The following is a 19017-nucleotide window of genomic DNA, read 5'->3' as shown; positions in this document are numbered from 1 at the left end:
GCCCTGTGTGCCTCGGTCGTATGCAGTCCTGATTGTGGCGCTCACCTGCACGGCGCCAAACACGCATACGACCATCATTGGCACCAAGGCAGAAGCGACTCTCATCGCTGAAGACGACACGTCTCCATTCGTCCCTCCATTCACGCCTGTCGCGACACCACTGGAGGCGGGCTGCACGATGTTGGGGCGTGAGCGGAAGACGGCCTAACGGTGTGCGGGACCGTAGCCCAGCTTCATGGAGACGGTTGCGAATGGTCCTCGCCGATACCCCAGGAGCAACAGTGTCCCTAATTTGCTGGGAAGTGGCGGTGCGGTCCCCCACGGCACTGCGACGTATCCTACGGTCTTGGCGTGCATACGTGCGTCGCTGCGGTCCGGTCCCAGGTCGACGGGCACGTGCACCTTCCGCCGACCACTGGCGACAACATCGATGTACTGTGGAGACCTCACGCCCCACGTGTTGAGCAATTCGGCGGTACGTCCACCCGGCCTCCCGCATGCCCACTATACGCCCTCGCTCAAAGTCCGTCAACTGCACATACGGTTGACGTCCACGCTGTCGCGGCATGCTACCAGTGTTAAAGACTGCGCTGGAGCTCCGTATGCCACGGCAAACTGGCTGACACAAACGGCGGCGGTGCACAAATGCTGCGCAGCTAGCGCCATTCGACGGCCAACACCGCGGTTCCTGGTGTGTCCGCTGTGCCGTGCGTGTGACCATTGCTTGTACAGCCCTCTCGCAGTGTCCGGAGGAAGTATGGTGGGTCTGACACACCGGTGTCATTGTGTTCTTTTTTCCATTTCCAGGAGTGTATCTCACAGATTTCCACTTCGGGTTACAGGCAGCTCTTGGTCCGGAGAATAATTTGAACGTGAGAACTTTTTTGGAGGGCAGTAGATTCGGGAACTTTCTTACGAACACTTCGACAATTTACTGATAAAATTTTGACAGAAGTGTATTACTCTGAAGACGGTCAGATATCCCTTTCTGCGTGTCGAATGGCGAGTGTTTAACAGAGTACAACAAACTACCATCTATCCTGAAAAACCCTAAAGTGCACTCCACAGGTACTGTGCCACCAGAGTAGCTGCTTCCATTGTGTAATGCGCCCCTGGCCCATCAATGTTAGTGCTACAAACCCCCAACTGAAAACGCAGGTCTACAGATCTGCAGACAAGTCAGTCATAGAGTCGACGAATGCTGTAGCTCAGACCTTCCACACAGCTTCAAACCAAAGGCCCTGACCAAATTTGGGAGCAGTGCTCAAATTGCGAGCTCTTCCAGCCGCCAGCCGCCTTTATGAGCTGAAGATGGCCCCAGAACCCATGCGACACGCGTTGTTGATGCCGACGTGAGTCACAACTTGGAGACCATTGCACGCTGCACTCTCGATAGGCGCAGGAGAGGCCGCCTCCACATTTCGGATGGGGCCACCAGGCAGAAATACCGAGCGCACCTAGGCTTTGCTTCCAGCCCTGAAGGCTACCTACCTGAGGGGCTCCATAACGCGTCTAACATTGGAGCTCCCGGTGACTAGTAAACCCCTCTCCCGCGTGTGCCCTCTCGGACACTGTTGCAGTTGTGGCCACTTGTCCACTCGCAGGGTGAATGGGCGGAGCCAGCCGGCCAATCCCAGCACTGGCGCTCCTCATCGAGCGAAGCGAAAGCGCTGCCACCAGCCACTCACTGTGTTGTGAGGGCAGCACAGCACGGGGGGAAAACAAGCTACACCTGAAGTTCCCGTGCCACGTGCCAGTCTCTGTCACAGCTACACCCCCGAAGGTGACTGACCCCAGCCAAAGACGTATTAAGTTGTTCCCCAACTGCAACCAGCTCCTGCGTCCGCACACAGCGCGCACACATTCGAGCCATTCTAGCAAGACTAACTGAATAAGTAGACTAAAAATCTGACAGATACCTATATATGCCACCTGCTACCCTCCTGATGTGTCACCAATGGACGCCGATGCCTCAATGAGCTATGTAGCTGACTGTTCAGAAGAAATGAAAACTGCGCTACAGACTGCCTGAATTAACAGTTACAAAATTCGAGCTTACACACAAGAAGTTTAACAAATATTCTACGAGGAAGACACAGGAAAAGACAAACACTTAACTGGCGACTCCGTAGATGTGTCTCAGCCAAGAGCTGGAGCCTCAGTGGCTGACTTACGAAACGAGCGGACGCTTGTGTTCAAAACGTAACAAAAGAGTAGCTACTACGCTACACACTGATTGAATTTACGCTTACAAAAACTCGAGATGAAACCTCTTAAACAGAAAAAGACGCTTGAAATTTAAGAGGTACACTACGAGGAAAAAAGAGTAAAAGATAAACACTTAATTTGCTGCTCGATAGATGCGTAGCAGTCGAGAGCGTCTGGGTCGGACTAATTTTAGTTGTGATCTTTCCCATTGCCAACAATTCATTTTTCCACACTGCTGTGTTACAAACATTCGCTTTAGAACTTTTAATTGGCCCTCTAATATGATTGGTTAGTCAGTGACGTCAGACATCGATAGTCTGTAGTAAATAGAAGCACCTATCCCCATGCAAAACCACTCGTGCCCTGAGGATCGCCGTTGCAATTCGGCCGAAACGTCGGTTTTAGTTTATTATTGTTGTTAGTTTTTAGCAATAACGCGGCATAATACCCATAAGAATTTTAATCACTATGACACCGGTCGCGGAAGCCTACGTTCTTCTATCACTTACTTTAGAACCGTAATAATCTGTCGCCATTGTTGGAGTCCATTATATTTCTGTTAGTACGTATCATTTCCATTTTTTAGTCTTCTAAATATTGATACGTTGTATAATCTTGCTTCACAGCTCCAGCTGCCAGAGACTGTGTGTGTGTGTGTGTGTGTGAGTTGCGTTGTGTGTGCGTGTATGTTCTCTATTTTGGGTTGTTGGCCGAAAACTAACCTCCCGACAGTGTTCTTGTTGTGCTTATCTGCGATTCAGCATCTCCGCCATATGGTGAGAACCAACTATCCTTTTCATAATATTGTTACATTCGTTAGTTTCGTACTTTTGTTGACACTATGACCAGTGCGGATTTAACTTTAAAATCAACAATCCAAAACTTATGTATTTTTTTTTCAAAACAGTAGCGGCTCTAAAGGCAGCAGATTATGTGTAACTCATAAGATGCAAATTATCGTACTCTTTTTTTAATGGTCGGTTACGTGTTCATTTGCTACTCTCAAAGTTATGAAAAAAGAATTGTACTCTGTTTTGTATTTCTACAGAACGGTATGTGTCGGTATGTAGACCGAAGATTGCAGCATACGTAAAAACAGACTATAGTAAAATAATTAATATTCAACGTTCATTGTCTGTTCCGCAGCGCCAGTCATAATTTGATAAAACTGTTTGTTAACCATTGGTGTTTCTTAGCTTAGTCCAACTTACACAAGACCTGCTAAACCAGCTAGAACCTGACTACATAAGTAACACTTAAAGCAATGGATGTAGTTATGAAAAAGTTAGTCTACAGCGCCAAAAAACATATAAAACAGTTTCAAAAGTATACGGTATTTCTTGAAAGAAATACGCAGTAAATGGTTTCAAAATAGATTTTATGGTTCATATAGTAGCATATATTTTTAATTTTACGATTGGTTTCAGTTACATCGAATCATTTTCAGATCTACTGATATGATTGATTGTTTCATTGAATCGAAACCAGCCACATCATTAGAAAGAAACAAACCAAGTTCATCAATTTAGTGTTAGAATGAGTAACTAGACACAAAACAGAATGGAAACAACAACTTCTTTCCTTATTCTCCTAGATCCATGACAGCTTTTGACGTGTCCCTATTCACCTCAAAGACCAACAAATGGAAAGCAATGATGAGGTTAACACCAAGTTTTTAGTTTTTATGCTGTAAAAGCACCAAGTAATTCCCAAATCTTAAAAGTTTAAAGTAAGGAACGAGAACTATTATCACATATAATTTTGCTTTTCATATTTCTTTTGAAAATGAGAATTTCTTTTTCCTTTAAATCTGTTTCTCTTCACACCATTTTACGATATTGTGGTCAAAGTGTCTGACTGCAACGTAGAGGTGTCGGGTTAGATCCCCGGCACTGCCATGGATTTCTCGTTGGCGGGAGGACTGGTCAGGAGTGCTCTCAGCCTCTCGATTCCAGCTGACGAGCTACTGCAGTGAGACACAGTGACTGCAACGTCTGGGAAGCCGGGAGTACGGTTAAAAAGCCTCAAGAATTTTAACATGAAAAATTCGGAGGCATTACTTATCAGCACTCCCTCTAAATGGCCTTAAACGGCCTGTGGACGGAGCTTTAGTTCTTGTGTAGTACTACTGTAAACTGTAGACATTAAAATAAGTATGGGAATTATGATTAATAGATCAATGGACGAACGGAAATATAGTAAAGGTTGTAAGTCACAGTAGTTTTAGTGTATGTGAGCAAATAGTGAGTCACTGAAGATTAAGGTTATACTGGATGGGAAATTTTATGGCACAGTGTTCCGAAATACTAATGAATCCTATAAGTCCATGAATCTTTAATTTATCAGCTAGTGTAGTCACCATCTGAGCAGCTGGAAGGCAGTATGAGACACAAAGTTATTTCTGAAATCTGAACTACAGTGGCGGACAAAAAAGTGAAGGACTGCGAAGACGTGGTCGTATTTCAATGTAATTTCGTACATGTATGCACCAAAAATGAGTATGGAATTGATTACAGTTAGAATTCTCTGTGATAGGGAGAGTGGACATCAGAGAGCATTAATGTTGTTCGTGTTTATGCGTGGTAGGGTATGTAAGAGCCATGAACAGCGTCAGATAGCTGTGAAAGACACGCAGATGTATGAAAAAGAGATAAATTAATGTTAACGGCGAGAGAGTCAAGATCCAACATTGCTCGCGTACTACAAAAAATACTGTAGTGAAGTCAGAAGTACGCATGTCCTGACAGAAATAAATAATGCAGATAATAAGATTACTACTATATGGAATATTGTCAAACAGGAGACAGAACAGGAAGTCAGTGTACAAGATTCCATTACAATTAGACCTAACGACAATGTTGTCACGTAATTTACAGGTTGCAAGTACTTTTAACAATTGCTTTCTAAACGTAGCAGTAAATATAGGATTAAATGGTTGTGTTGAAGAAGCAAGAGTATATTAGAAATACCATTTAACAGAACGTTAAGCAAATAGAACTAGTACCAACATCCTTCTCCATAATTAATAAAATTATAACAATTATAAAAAGCAAATGTTCTTGATGGTATTTCACATAGAATTCTGAAAAGTTGTTCCAACTTAATAAGTAATCCTTAGTGATATATGCAGTGCGTCACTGGCACAGGGAGGTTTCCCAGGCAGGATAAAATATGCAATTATTAAAACACTCCATAAGAAAAGTGACTAGACAGATTTCAACAATTATCGCCCAGTGACCTTGCTGACATCTTTTTCCGAAATATGAGAAGACGTAATGTACTTTAGAGTGGACGCACACTTAAGTGGAAACAATTTACTTATCATATCACAGTTTGGATTCCAGTAAGGTTGAGTGGTTGAGAATGCTATTTCCACATTCACTCATCAAATAGTACAAGGTTTAAATAATAATATATCGCCAGTTGGCTTTTTTTTGTGATCCCTCCAGGGCCTTCAACACTGTAGATCATGACACTCTCTTGGGAAAACTCAAGTTTTATAGAATGCAAGAAGTTATACTAAACAATTCATAAAATATCAGAAACTTAGAAAATTTTTGTGAGTGGTGTAAAATCACAAAGTGAGTCCCATAGGGTTCAATTTTGGGTCCACTCCTAATCCTTATATATTTGAATGACCCACTTAACATTCAACAAGCAAAATTGATACTTTCTTGGAGACAATGCTGCTGTTATGATAAATCCCATTAGAAGAGTTAACAAATGATATTCTTTTAAGAATTTTTAAGTGGTTCTCTGAAAACAGTGTGTCCCTAAATTTCGAAAAAAAACCTTGCATTCACTTCTGTACAACAAATAGTCATACCGGTAACTGATGTAGCATATGAGCAGGAGTAAGTAAGCAGGATAGAATGCTCCAAATTTTAGGATATAGATATTAATGAAAACTGGAACTGGGAGAAGCAAATTACTGAGCTTCTCAAATAATTAACTTCAGCTACTGTTGCTCTTAGAATAATTTGCCAATCTTGGAGACAATCGTATCATGCTTCTGACATATTTTGTATATTCCCACTCAATAATGTCGCAGAGAATTCTTTTTTCTTGAGTAACTCATCGCTGGGAAAGGAAGTACTGACTGCCAAAAAAGCAAGCAGTGAGAATAGTATGTGATGTTCACCCACGATCGTCATGTAGGTACCCCTTCAAGAAACAGGGCTTTTAGCTTCAACGTCATAATACATATTTTCGCTAACGAAATCCGTTATCAATAATCTATCACAGTGATGTACGTATCTCTGTTACCCTTTGTTAAAGCTGTCAGTGGCTCAGAGGAGTTCAATATGCAGCAGTAAAAAATTTTTGATAATTTGCCCAATAAAATAAAATATATGACAGGTAGCGAAGTCAGTTTTAAATGTAATTTATCCTTGACAACCTCTTACATTCAACAGAAGAATTTCTACTTAAAAATTGGTAGTCCGTAAAAACTAAATAAAAAATAAGAAAAGAACTCGTTTTTAAGTGTAGTTTTGTGAGTGGAAATACAGTGATAATGTGCTGATTACTGATTAACATTGACTATGAATACATTTACTGTAAACTGACTCGTTCCACATCGTTTCGATAAAACAGTCGTTCAAATGGTCTATGGAACATTTAACTGACTAACAAAGTTACCGTCCCACGCCTAAGCGACGCCAGCACAACTCAAAGGCTGCGTTTGGAGTTGTGCTCTGAACGGGAAGCGTAGACTGCTGATGAATGTGGCTGCATTTTGTTAATCGATGATCAGAGTTCTGCGCCATACTGGCTAACCCATCGTCTGCGAGACTGGCAGCGACAAGGGGGGAGGTTTCATTGTTACAACTGTATCCATCCTGTTGTCATGGCATTGACCTGTCGGGGATGGCCTCAGTCCCTGATTGGTAGTGAATAAGGGATTTCTGACAACAGAACCGTACGCCACGGACATATTTTGTCCTCATGTGTTACCTTGATATGACTTTATCGTGGTTCCATTTTTCACCCTCCAAATACCCATCCACACATCATACCGGGTAATAAAAGTCAGTATAAATTTGAGAACTGAGTAAATCACGGCATAATGTAGATAGAGAGGTACAAATTGACACACATGCTTGGAATGACTGGGGTTTTTTTAGAACGAAAAATGTATAAAAGTGCAAAAAATGTCCGACAGATGGTGCTTCATCAGATTAGCATAGAAATAATTAGCATAACAGAGTAAGACAAAGAAAAGAAGATGTCCTTTACAGGAAATGCTCAATATGTCCACCATCATTCCTCAACAATAGCTGTAGTCGAGGAATAATGTTATGAACAGCACTGTAAAGCATGGCCGGAGTTAATGGTGGAGCATTGGCGTCGCATGTTGTCTTTCAGCATCCCTAGACATGTTGGACGATCACGATACCCTTGCGACTTCAGGTAACCCCAAAGTCAATAATCGCACGGACTGAGCTCTGGGGACCTGGGAGGCCAAGCATGACGAGAGTGGCGGCTGAGCACACGATCATCACCAAACGACGCGCGCAAGAGATCTCTCACGCGTCTAGCAATATGGGGTGGTTCTAATAAAACCCCATGTCATTCCTAGCATGTGTGTCAATTTTTACCTCTCTATCTACATTATTAAGTGGTTTATTAAGTTTTCAAATTGACACTGACATTTTGATCACCCGGTACATGTCTCTATGAACTTCACGCGTTATGTTGAGGTACTTCCGTGCCAGAGAGACGCACAGAGCTATTGTGGGATCTAGTCGAACGTAACTCTGTCCCAGTGCTAGTATCCAGGATATCGGTGACCAATTACAAAAGCTGTGGACCAGCTTGCCTCTGAACGGGATAAAACAGCCTTAGGACAGCCTTCCGAACTGAAACAGAGCATGTATCCAAACCAGAGGGGGTGAAACGACATATTCATGAGTGGAATTCTCCTGCCAGGTTGTGTAAGACTCGATATTATGACCACTGCAGTTAACATCAAATACCTTCCAATCCGTGAGGTTTCATTTTGTGGGCCCCTCCCCTTGTGGGTGCTTCATATGTTTTTTTGTCTGGCAGTATAGTATGTCTGAAGTGTGATGCTGTGTAAGCAGCTGTAACGTGTATGGCTATTATATGTGGAAACAATGCGCTACGCGCTGCAGATGTCGTAAGTGAAAGCGCGTGAGGACGCTCCGCGACGCGGAAAATCGCCAGCAGAAGGAGGTCTGCACGCCGTGCGTGACGGCCGCCGCCCGCGTCTCGAGACGGAGAACTCACCCGGCGCCGGCGGGTCTGCTGCTGCAGCTGCTGGGCCGCCGCGTCCATGGCGAGCTGCGGTGTGGCGAGGTGTGTGGGCGGGCAACGGCCACTGAGGCAACAGGCGCGCCGCGCCGTCTTATGAAGTCAGCGGAGGTTAGTGGGGGGGCAGGTGGAGGCAGCCGGGCCCCTGCGCTGCCCAACTGTGCCAAGTGCGACCACCCCAGACCGGCCAGCCAGTGTTGTCACCGTGGCGCCGAAGGCCGACACAGCACTTGCCGATCTTAACGTGAGATGCGACTGAGCACAGCGGCAAGGGGTTGCTGTTGTGCCTGAGGACTAGCCAAGCATGCGCAACTGCCTTCCTACCTGCATAACTTCTGCACTCTACGGCTTTTCAACCTTGCTATTGTCATCAATCCTTGATCTCTCACTATGATTTTAACCCCTCCTCCTACCCACCCCCATTCATTTCTCTCCATTATCAAATGGCGATTCCGTCGTACTTCGAGCTCGTCCTGTCAGCAGATAACTTATTTCAGGCAAGTAGCTGCGGCTGATCCCGGCGGAGGTTCGAGTCCTCTCTCGGGCATGGGTGTGTGTGTTTGTCCTTAGGATAATTTGGGTTAAGTAGAGTGTAAGCGTAGGGACTGATGACCTTAGCAGTTAAGTCCCATATGATGTCACACACATTTCAACATTTTTTAGGCAAGTAGTGGCATAACTTTCCTTTCACCTCAGTTTGAATAAGAATCCATTATACTCATATTACCTTTAGCATTTCTCGCGATTCACTTCCATACAAGAAAACTTCCAGACAAGCAATTTCTTCAGAACAAATTACCTAGCCTAGAAATTTATATTCGATTATTAACAAGATTCTTCGTTTCAGAATTGGTTTTATATCTTCTTTGCTTGGGCATCACCACTTATCTACGCTGCCGCAATAACAAACAAATCTAGGACAGAAACAGGAACCGGCCGCTGTGGCTGAGCGGTTCTAGGCGCCTCAATCCGGAACCGCGCTGCTACTACGGTCGCAGTTTCGAATCCTGCTTCGGGCAGACATGTGTGTGATGTCCTTAGGTTAGTTAGGTTTAAGTAGTTTTAAGTCTAGGGGACTGATGACAGATGTTAAGTCCCATAGTGCTGTAAGTAGGCTGTTTAGGTTTTTTATATTGGTAACGCCACGTAGCGCTCTGTATGAAAATCATTGGCTGTGCTGTGTGCAGTCAGTGGCTGGTTGGCATTGTTGTAATACTCGCCATTGTAGTGTTGGGCAGCTGGATGTTAACAGCGCGTAGCGTTGGGCAGTTGGAGGTGAGCCGCCAGCAGTGGTGGATGTGGGGAGAGAAATGGCGCAGTTTTGAAATTTGTAAGACTGGATGTCATGAACTGCTATATATATTATGACTTTTGATCATATTAAGGTAAATACATTGTTTGTTCTCTATTAAAATCTTTCATTTGCTAACTATCCCTATCAGTAGTTAGTGCCTTTCGTAGTTTGAATCTTTTATTTAGCTAGCAGTAGTTACGCTCGCTGTATTGCAGTAGTTCGAGTAACCAAGATTTTTGTGAGCTAAGTGATTTGTGAAACGTATAGGTTAATGTTATTCAGGACCATTCCTAAGTAGGGATTTTTGAAAGTCAGATTGCGTTGCGCTAAAAAATATTGTGTGTCAGTTTAAACACAGTCATGTATAATTGTTCAAAGGGGACCTTTCAGCGCTTAGAGCCATTTGAACCAATTTTGAACAGATAGACGGTTAGCATCGGTCGTAATATCATGTTTTTTTTGTTTTTTTTTACTGCAGAATCAGATTTTAGCTGACAGTGCGGCAGTCATCAGTGAGTTATAGGTAGTCACGGTGACTCAACGTAATTACAGCAACACATACTCCAATTTAAGCATTAATCCAACAAGATGAAAGGTCATCTATTTTTAGACTCCTGTTTTCTAATTTAATTCCCTAACCACTACTTGATTTATTTCGACGACACTACATGCTCTTACTTTTTTTTATCTCCTTATTCAGCAAGTGGGATCACGAAACGACCCCAATTCCTCTTCTGCCTCTTCTGTTTCCTATATTTTCCAGTACTCTTCCATCTTCTCCCACTGTTGTCTTTTCCACTCTTCTGCTCATGTTGTTCCCATTTTTTTCTTCCGCATTTAAAGCCCAATTTTCCTATTTTACTCTTAAAATTTTTGGCGTTTTCTAGTGTTTGATTTTGTTTATTTCTATTTCTTTTCTTATTTTTGTAGTACGCGTTACCATCGAATTGTTTTTCCAGAAATACAGTACTAATTGCTTCGTTAGTGTGTTCTCATTCACTCAGTGGAGGTGCGCAAAGACGATTAATCGCTACAGTGCCTTTACTTCTAATACTTTCTCCCTATTTTCACAAATGTCTGCCTTACTTCACACTTTCGAACAGACTGTAGTTTGTATTGCACCCATTATTTTTGTAGTAACCCGTCGTTTTGTCTGTTCTGTGCAGGTTACAGTCCATCATTTACCATTCGCATTCATTACCCTTGTTTTACTGATTATGATGTTCATCTTACGTCATTTCAAGATACTAACCATTACGTTCCACTGATGTCCCAAATCCTATCATCCTGAACAGAATTGCAATGGTGGTGGCAAACCGCAAACTTTTAATTCATCAGATTATCTTCCATTCAAAAAAGTTGTTGCACTTAGTGACTGTTATGTAGACTTGTAAATTATAGATTGCAGCGATCAGTCGTCCTTTTTAAATTTTACTGTCCAAACCTAGATTTCGGCTGGAAGCGAGCCATTCTCAATGCTAAAAATGCAAGAAATACATAGTTAGATGATGTCCTAAAAAGTTACAAGTAATGGCTTAACTCATATGGTTTGTATATTACATACCACTATTATTTTCGCTCAGTGCATGTAATTCCCTGTCGGTCGGGCTTCATCCACAGTTCATTGAATACTATTATCCTAGCCGACATCTAGATCTGGACAATAAAATTTAAAAAGGACAACTGATCACTGCAATATATAATTTACAAACTTTTAATTTCTTCTCACTTAATTTTAATTTCCCATCTGTATCCCTCACTGCTTTCTTAAAATTCACACTGAATAACAGCAGGGACGGGCTACAGCGCAATACCAATCCCTTCTTGACTGCTTATTCTCTTTCACGACCTTCGACTCTTACAACTGCAGTCTGGTTTCTGTAGAAGTTGTACAAAACTTTTCGCACCTTGCATTTTATTCATGCTGCAATCATAATTCCAAATATTTATTGGAACCAATTCTGTCATAAGCTTTTCTCTGAATTTACAGATGTTACAAAAGTAGACTTGCCCTTTTGCCTCGCTCTTTAGTACACTTCTCCGGAAAGAAAATCGATCTTGGGTAGAATGGTTTCCAGAAAATTTGGAAATAGAGAGTGCCCGAAGGTTCTGTTTTAGCACATTCGTTATTCGTCGCATTTACACGTGATCTGCCATCACACTAGCCCCCCATCAGAGGCATTATTGTTTACAGGTCATAAAAAGTATTTTACTAAAGAACACTTTGAAACTGATCGATAGCTAAAGATGGCTTGAATTTATTTTATGATACATGTATGTATGAGCCGCAGACATACAAAAACAAAATGAAAACCAATATGTTGTAGGGCTTCAGTATTCTAGAGCCACGTTTCAGTGATCATTTCCGATGGGAGCAACGCGTGAAACTATTCATCATAAGACTGACGAAGTTTTCTTGACAAGAATATGAGTTAAGATACGTTGCACTGTGCTGCAGAAATACAGTACTTGATGAACAATCATTGATATGAGAATAAAAATCAGTAACCACGACTGAGGGTTTTTGTAGGGAAATAACGAAGGAAAAAATTAAAGAATGTTGGATCATCATCATATTTATGTAAATAGTAAATTTTCTAAAACCGCGGAGAAAAGTCTCATCTTTAAGTTTTCCATTTCAGAAATATGAAATGAAATAGGAATGCTTCGCATACAGAGGTGTATAGTAGGTTTCTTACTGCAGTCGTTAGTGTAATCCAAATTTAGTAAAACTCATCACAGAAAGCCAATTAAGAAAAGATAGGAAACAAGTAGGATCTAATAGCACACACGAGAACATGTATTTCTGTCAGTGATGCAAGGCTGCTGTTTAGTCGAAGATTGCTTTCTTTGTGTGTTCGTGTAAGAATGTTCCTACTTCTGTTTTTTGTATTTGTCTATGTCAGTACTACAAGATTCACACTAACTTGAACCAGATGAAGTGAGTCTGGCGGAGGAAGAAACTGAACTGAACTAAGTTAAAAATGAATTAATTAAAACCTTAATCGAACTTCCTGCATAAATGCACATACAATGAACATATGAAGGGCTTATTTCAATAGTGGTACAAGTCCATTACCTCCACTGACATTAATGGCCCAAACAAACAGAAAGAAAGGGTCATCTCTAGCAAGAAGCCATATGCTTGAATATTACTGGAATCTCAAGTGCAGTTTTTTCAGCGCTCATTTAACTTCAGGACTCTCAGAATGAACAAAAATGGACTTGTACCACTATTGAAATAAGCCCTTCATATGATGCCAGTCCGTATTTGTGGGGCTACATTTTTCAGCTTGTTCCTCAGTATAAGGTAAGAAGAATCGTCTACATTGAGGTCATTAGAGGTGGGCCACAAGCTCGGAATGTTTCAGACTGGAAACGAAATCGACTGTGCCGTTTTCAAAGGAACCATCACGGTATTTGGGTGGTGCGATTTAGGGAAACCACGGAAAACCAGAATGTGGAAAGATGAACTCGAATTTGAACTATCGTCCAGTCGGGTGTGCTCATCACTGCACCATGTCACTCGGACGCTCAGTGAATACTGTGGGACACTCTGTAGGGAAATCTGTCCTATTTTCTGCTGATTACCTTTGTCATGTTGTGCTTGTACGTCTCGCATGTGCAATTCCATAGAGCGGCTACTTGTAAATGCTGCACGTAAGATGAAGTGGCGGCGTATGGACGAGCTTTGAAAAAAGAGAATTAAGATGACGACACATAGCTTCGGCACGTAATTTGCATCGCACCTGTTAACGTACGAATTAGTATGGAGATGGTGATTAATGATTAGGATTTTGTATTCGGTGTATCGTCAGTGCATCTTTTGGATAACTGTTTCGTCTTCTCTCCTTCACATTTGCTCTGAATATCTACCATGCTCTGCATTCGGATGTGCTACGTTCAGTCTGAGTGTTTTAGCGATCTAGACAGCAGATGCGCGGCAGTGAGTCGTTGAGAAGCGGCCTGCTTGCTCTGCAGTTGTCAGACTCATCATGTGGAAGCGTTTGCATAACACGGCTTTTTGCTTCCGCGGGAGGCGGGGCAATGAGGGGAAGACCGCGGAATCACGAGTTGTCTGTCAAGGGCGCTCCCAAGACCGACGGAGTCTACTCGCGTTCCAGCGCAGAGGGAAGGCAGCTCCGACTGACGTAAAGTAGCTGGGGATCGCTACGACACAGAGAGCGGCTGCAGGGTATACTGTACAGCTTTGTAATGGGGCGAGGACAGGAGGCAGTGTCGAACGACAAGAATCTGACAGTCTAGTGTGTACTGTGGGACTCAGCTCTCCAAACTGACCTTGTCTAGTCAGGAAAGGACGCCTAGAACAGGACAGAGTGACGTGCTCTGTCGTAATTGGAAGATTCACCAGAGCCTTGAGACATACTGATCAATTAGGAAAACTGTCGTATAGACTACCGCGTCCTCAGGCGTTTGTTACAGCCGTCCTTGTGGAAACGCCTCTTTATTTGTATAAAATCGAAAAGTAATGGAATATGAGACAGCAGAACGATTTTGTTTCTATAGGGCAAGCGGAAACTTCACTGTGGTTTAAAGAGTATGAATGTTATGAACTGTTTCAACGTTTTTCCATTAGAAACAAGGTGTCCCATGATAGTACATAAAGAACTTGTTTCAACCATATTCGTCATTTTGTGTAGTCATCCTATATTGGTTCACCGAAAATATCAAAAGTGTCAGGACAACCCTATGTAGCGCAGAACTGAGCACCTCGTCTCATGAAAAACATACCCGCCGGTACAGAATGAGATGTGTCGTACTGTGTTGTCAACAGAGATGCATTAATGGCAGAGGGTTCGGCGAGGAGAGCTTTGAACGCGATCCAGTCTTACGACGTCACCCGAGTAACAGATCGGGCGGGAGGATTTCGACCTTTGTAAAGCTACACAAGTGTACTACTGGTGATGTGATTGTAAAGTGAAGGAACATACACAGCTTAACTAAGAGCGGGCAAGCCTCCTGGCCTGACAGACAGGGATCAACAGAAATTGCGGAGGATGGTTGTAAAAACATGACACATAATGAACACCACGAACCACTTGTAAGTTACAAAGTGATATCAGCTGTTCAGCTCGCACAATGATCGAGTGTTGGGAGCAAAGAAGACTTGGGTGCAGTGGTCGAGAAGATCCTTATAAGTCATATATTTCTGTACTCAAAGCTATGCGGCCCTTGTGGTGTTGTGTACAGCGAAGCCGCTGGAAGTATACAACTGGAGACAACTGATTTGAAACGATGAATCATGCTGAATCTATGTGCTTATACGACGGAAGCTTGTGGGTTAAGCGAATGCCTGGAAAACTTTACTTGTTCATGGGTTGTGCCAACAATGAAGTATTGAGGAGGCAGTGTTACAGTACCGTGGAACCTCGCTTAACGACCCCCTCCCATAACGCCCAATTTGCATAACGAGCAAAACAGATAGTAAAAAAATGACTCGCTTAACGAGCGATGTTTCGCATGAGTGACGGACAATATAGTGTAACGTGATCAGCTGTTCGCGCGCGGCAGGGGAAACGTTCAGCAATATGAACGCCTTTCATTGTAGGCAGTGGTATATGAACACTGTGTTTTAGTACGTACTGCAGTCTGGGTTTAGCGCTCATTCTGCTACCATCTTAGTGCAGCTTGTGATTACACATTTTTCTAAACTTGTGTTCACACAATGTTTTTTCTTGCGTCCAAATTTTACTATCCTTATTAGAAATGTCCCTGAAGATAAAGTCGCAAGAGAGCACTTGCCCGTGAAAGGCAAACGTCCCGAGTTCGAGTCTCGGTCCGGCACACATCTGCCAGGAAGTTTCATATCAGCGCACACTCCGCTGCAGAGCGAAAATCTCAATCTGGAAACGTAAAATCATTAAAAAACGCGACCCTGGTGCGCGCTTTGCCGTTTTAGCACACACGTACAATCGGTGCACATCAAATATTTGTGCTATCCTCAAGGACGAGGACAAGACTAAGGAGATAGATCTTCCAAAGGGAGTGACAAGAGTATCCAAACAACGGTTTAGTATCCTAGACGATGTCGAAAGATTGCTCCTTGTATGGACAAATGAAAAACAATTGCAAGGCGACACTATTAACGAGAACATCGTTCGTGAGAAGGCGAGAATGATATTCGCCGACGTCGTTAAGAAGACGCCAGGACCATCAGCGGCAAATTTTTTTTAAGGGAAGCCGTTTATGGTTCGAGAAGTTAAAAAGAAGAACCGCCATCCACAGCGTTCTGAGGCATGGCGAATCAGCCAGCTCCGATGAAAAGGCAGCAGAGGACTTCATCAGCAACTTCAAGATGTTCGTAGATTCTAAGGGTTGTCTGCCGCAACAGGTTTTTAGTTGTGGCAAAACGAGTCTATTCTGGGAAAAGATGCCGAAGCATACATTCATAACAACAGAGGAGAATGCATTGCCCGGTCACAAGCAAATGAAAGACCGCCTCGCACTGCTATTCTGTACCAGTGCAAGAGACGAATTCAAAATTAAACCGCTGCTTGTTTACTACTGAGAAACTCCGCGAACCTTCCAGAAGTGTGAAGTTCAGAAGAGCAGGTTAAATGTGATGTGGATGTCCAGCAACAAGGCTTGTGTGACACGTGATCTTTCTTGTGATTGGATCAATTAAGAGTTTGGGCCTTCGGTGAAAAAATATTTGTTTGAGATGGATCTGCCACTCCCTGTCTCACTTCTTATGGACAACGCTTCTGCCCATTCTCCAGATCTACAAGACCACCTCCTTGAAGAATTTCAGTTCATCGAGATCCAGTTTCTTCCTCCTGACACCACTCCGTTACTCCAGCCTATGATCCCGTAGATTATTTCTATCTTTGAGAAGCCTTACACTAAACCACCCATCGAGCATTGCTTTGAGTTGACTGAAGCTATCGACCTCCCTCTCAGAGAGTTTTGGAAACACCACTTCAACATCGTTCCCTGCGTCAAGATGATCGTAAAGGAGCGGGAAGGGAAAACCAAGAGAACTTTCGCTTGTCCTTGGAAGAAACTTTTGCCAGAGTGCGTTGTCGAATGTGACTCTGAGACATTTGAGTGAGTTAAGAATTTTTAACACGTTGCAGGCCTGTCAGCAACTGTGATAAATTAATATTTCAAAAATCCGCCTCAGTTGCAAAATGTTACTGGTCTTTACCCAGGTTTCAGCTAGAGTAATCTAGCCTTCTTCAAAAGCTGAAACCTGGGTAAGACCAGTAACATTTTGAAACTTAGGCAGATTTTTGACATATTAATCTGTGTGAGTACCTATGCAGTCTGTAGTCAACGAGAGTGTGTCTTTTGCCAAGAACATGGGACTAGAAGTTTTTTTTTTTGGTCATCAGTCTACTGACTGGTTTGATGCGGCCCGCCACGAATTCCTTTCCTGAGCTAACCTCTTCATCTCAGAGTAGCACTTGCAACCTACGTCCTCAATTATTTGCTTGACGTATTCCAATCTCTGTCTTCCTCTACAGTTTTTGCCCTCTACAGCTCCCTCTAGTACCATGGAAGTCATTCCCTCATGTCTTAGCAGATGTCCTATCACCCTGTCCCTTCTCCTTATCAGTGTTCTCCACATATTCCTTTCCTCTCCGATTCTGCGTAGAACCTCCTCATTCCTTACCTTATCAGTCCACCTAATTTTTTACATTCGTCTATAGCAACACATCTCAAATGCTTCGATTCTCTTCTGTTCCGGTTTTCCCACAGTCCATGTTTCACTGCCATACAATGCTGTACTCCAGACGTACATCCTCAGAAATTTCTTCCTCAAATTAAGGCCGGTATTTGATATTAGTAGACTTCTCTTGGCCAGAAATGCCTTTTTTGCCATAGCGAGTCTGCTTTTGATGTCCTCCTTGCTCCGTCAATCATTGGTTATTTTACTGCCTAGGTAGCAGAATTCCTTAAATTCATTGACTTCGTTACCACCAATCCTGATGTTAAGTTTCTAGCTGTTCTCATTTCTACTACTCCTCATTACCTTCGTCTTTCTCCGATTTACTCTCAAACCATACTGTGTACTCATTAGACTGTTCATTCCGTTCAGCAGATCATTTAATTCTTCACTTTCACTCAGGATAGCAATGTCATCAGCGAATCGTATCATTGATATCCTTTCACCTTGTATTTTAATTCCGCTCCTGAACCTTTCTTTAGTTTCCATCATTGCTTCCTCGATGTACAGATTGAAGAGTAGGGGCGAAAGGCCACAGCTTTGTCTTACACCCTTCTTAATACGAGCACTTCGTTCTTGATCGTCCACTCTTATTATTCCCTGTTGGTTGTTGTACATATTGTATATGACCCGTCTCTCCCTATAGCTTACCCCTACTTTTTTCAGTATCTCGAAAAGCTTGCACCATTTTATATTGTCGAACGCTTTTTCCAGGTCGACAAATCCTATGAAAGTCTCTTGATTCTTCTTCAGCCTTGCTTCCATTATTAGCCGTAACGTCAGAATTGCCTCTCTCGTGCCTTTACTTTTCCTAAAGCCAAACTGATCGTCACCTACCGCGTTCTCAATTTTCTTTTCCATTCTTCTGTATATTATCCTTGTAAGCAGCTTCGATGCACGAGCTGTTAAACTGATTGTGCGATCATTCTCGCACTTGTCAGCTCTTGCCGTCTTCGGAATTGTGTGGATGATGCTTTTCCGAAACTCAGATGGTATGTCGCCAGACTCATATATTCTACACACCAACATGAATAGTCGTTTTGTTGCCACTTCCCCTAATGATTTTAGAAATTCTGATGGAATGTTATCTATCCCTTCTGCCTTAGTTGACCGTACGTCCTCCAAAGCTCTTTTAAATTCCGATTCTAATACTGGATCCCCTATCTCTTCTAAATCGACTCCTGTTTCTTCTTCTATCACATCAGACAAATCTTCACCCTCATAGAGGCTTTCAATGTATTCTTTCCACCTATCTGCTCTCTCCTCTGCATTTAACAGCGAAATTCCCGTTGCACTCTTAATGTTACCACCGTTGCTTTTAATGTCACCAAAGGTTGTTTTGACTTTCCTGTATGCTGAGTCTGTCCTTCCGACAGTCTTACCTTTTTCGATGTCTTCCCATTTTTCCTGCAGCCATTTCGTCTGAGCTTCCCTGCACTTCCTATTTATTTCATTCCTCAGCGACTTGTATTTCTGTATTCCTGAGTTTCCCGGAACATGTTTGTACTTCCTCCTTTCATCAATCAACTGAAGTATTTCTTCAGTTACC

The 19017-nt window shown here is 42.8% G+C and overlaps 1 protein-coding gene across 1 annotated transcript in view; it reads right to left on the bottom strand.

Annotated features, from left to right (window-relative positions):
* LOC126266696 (uncharacterized) overlaps positions 1-8581 on the bottom strand; it is a 66910-nt gene extending 58329 nt beyond the window's left edge. Inside the window, exon 1 of the mRNA XM_049971138.1 lies at positions 8461-8581. Coding sequence (XP_049827095.1) covers positions 8461-8508 — 48 coding nt within the window. The 5' untranslated portion in view covers positions 8509-8581. The remainder of the gene's footprint in view (positions 1-8460) is intronic.
* Positions 8582-19017: the final 10436 nt, after the last annotated feature.

The sequence above is a fragment of the Schistocerca gregaria genome, chromosome 4, assembly GCF_023897955.1.
Source record: "Schistocerca gregaria isolate iqSchGreg1 chromosome 4, iqSchGreg1.2, whole genome shotgun sequence".
Classification (NCBI taxonomy): domain Eukaryota; kingdom Metazoa; phylum Arthropoda; class Insecta; order Orthoptera; family Acrididae; genus Schistocerca; species Schistocerca gregaria.
The sequence above is the reverse complement of the archived record's forward strand: the minus strand, read 5'-3'. Positions and strand labels throughout refer to the sequence as shown.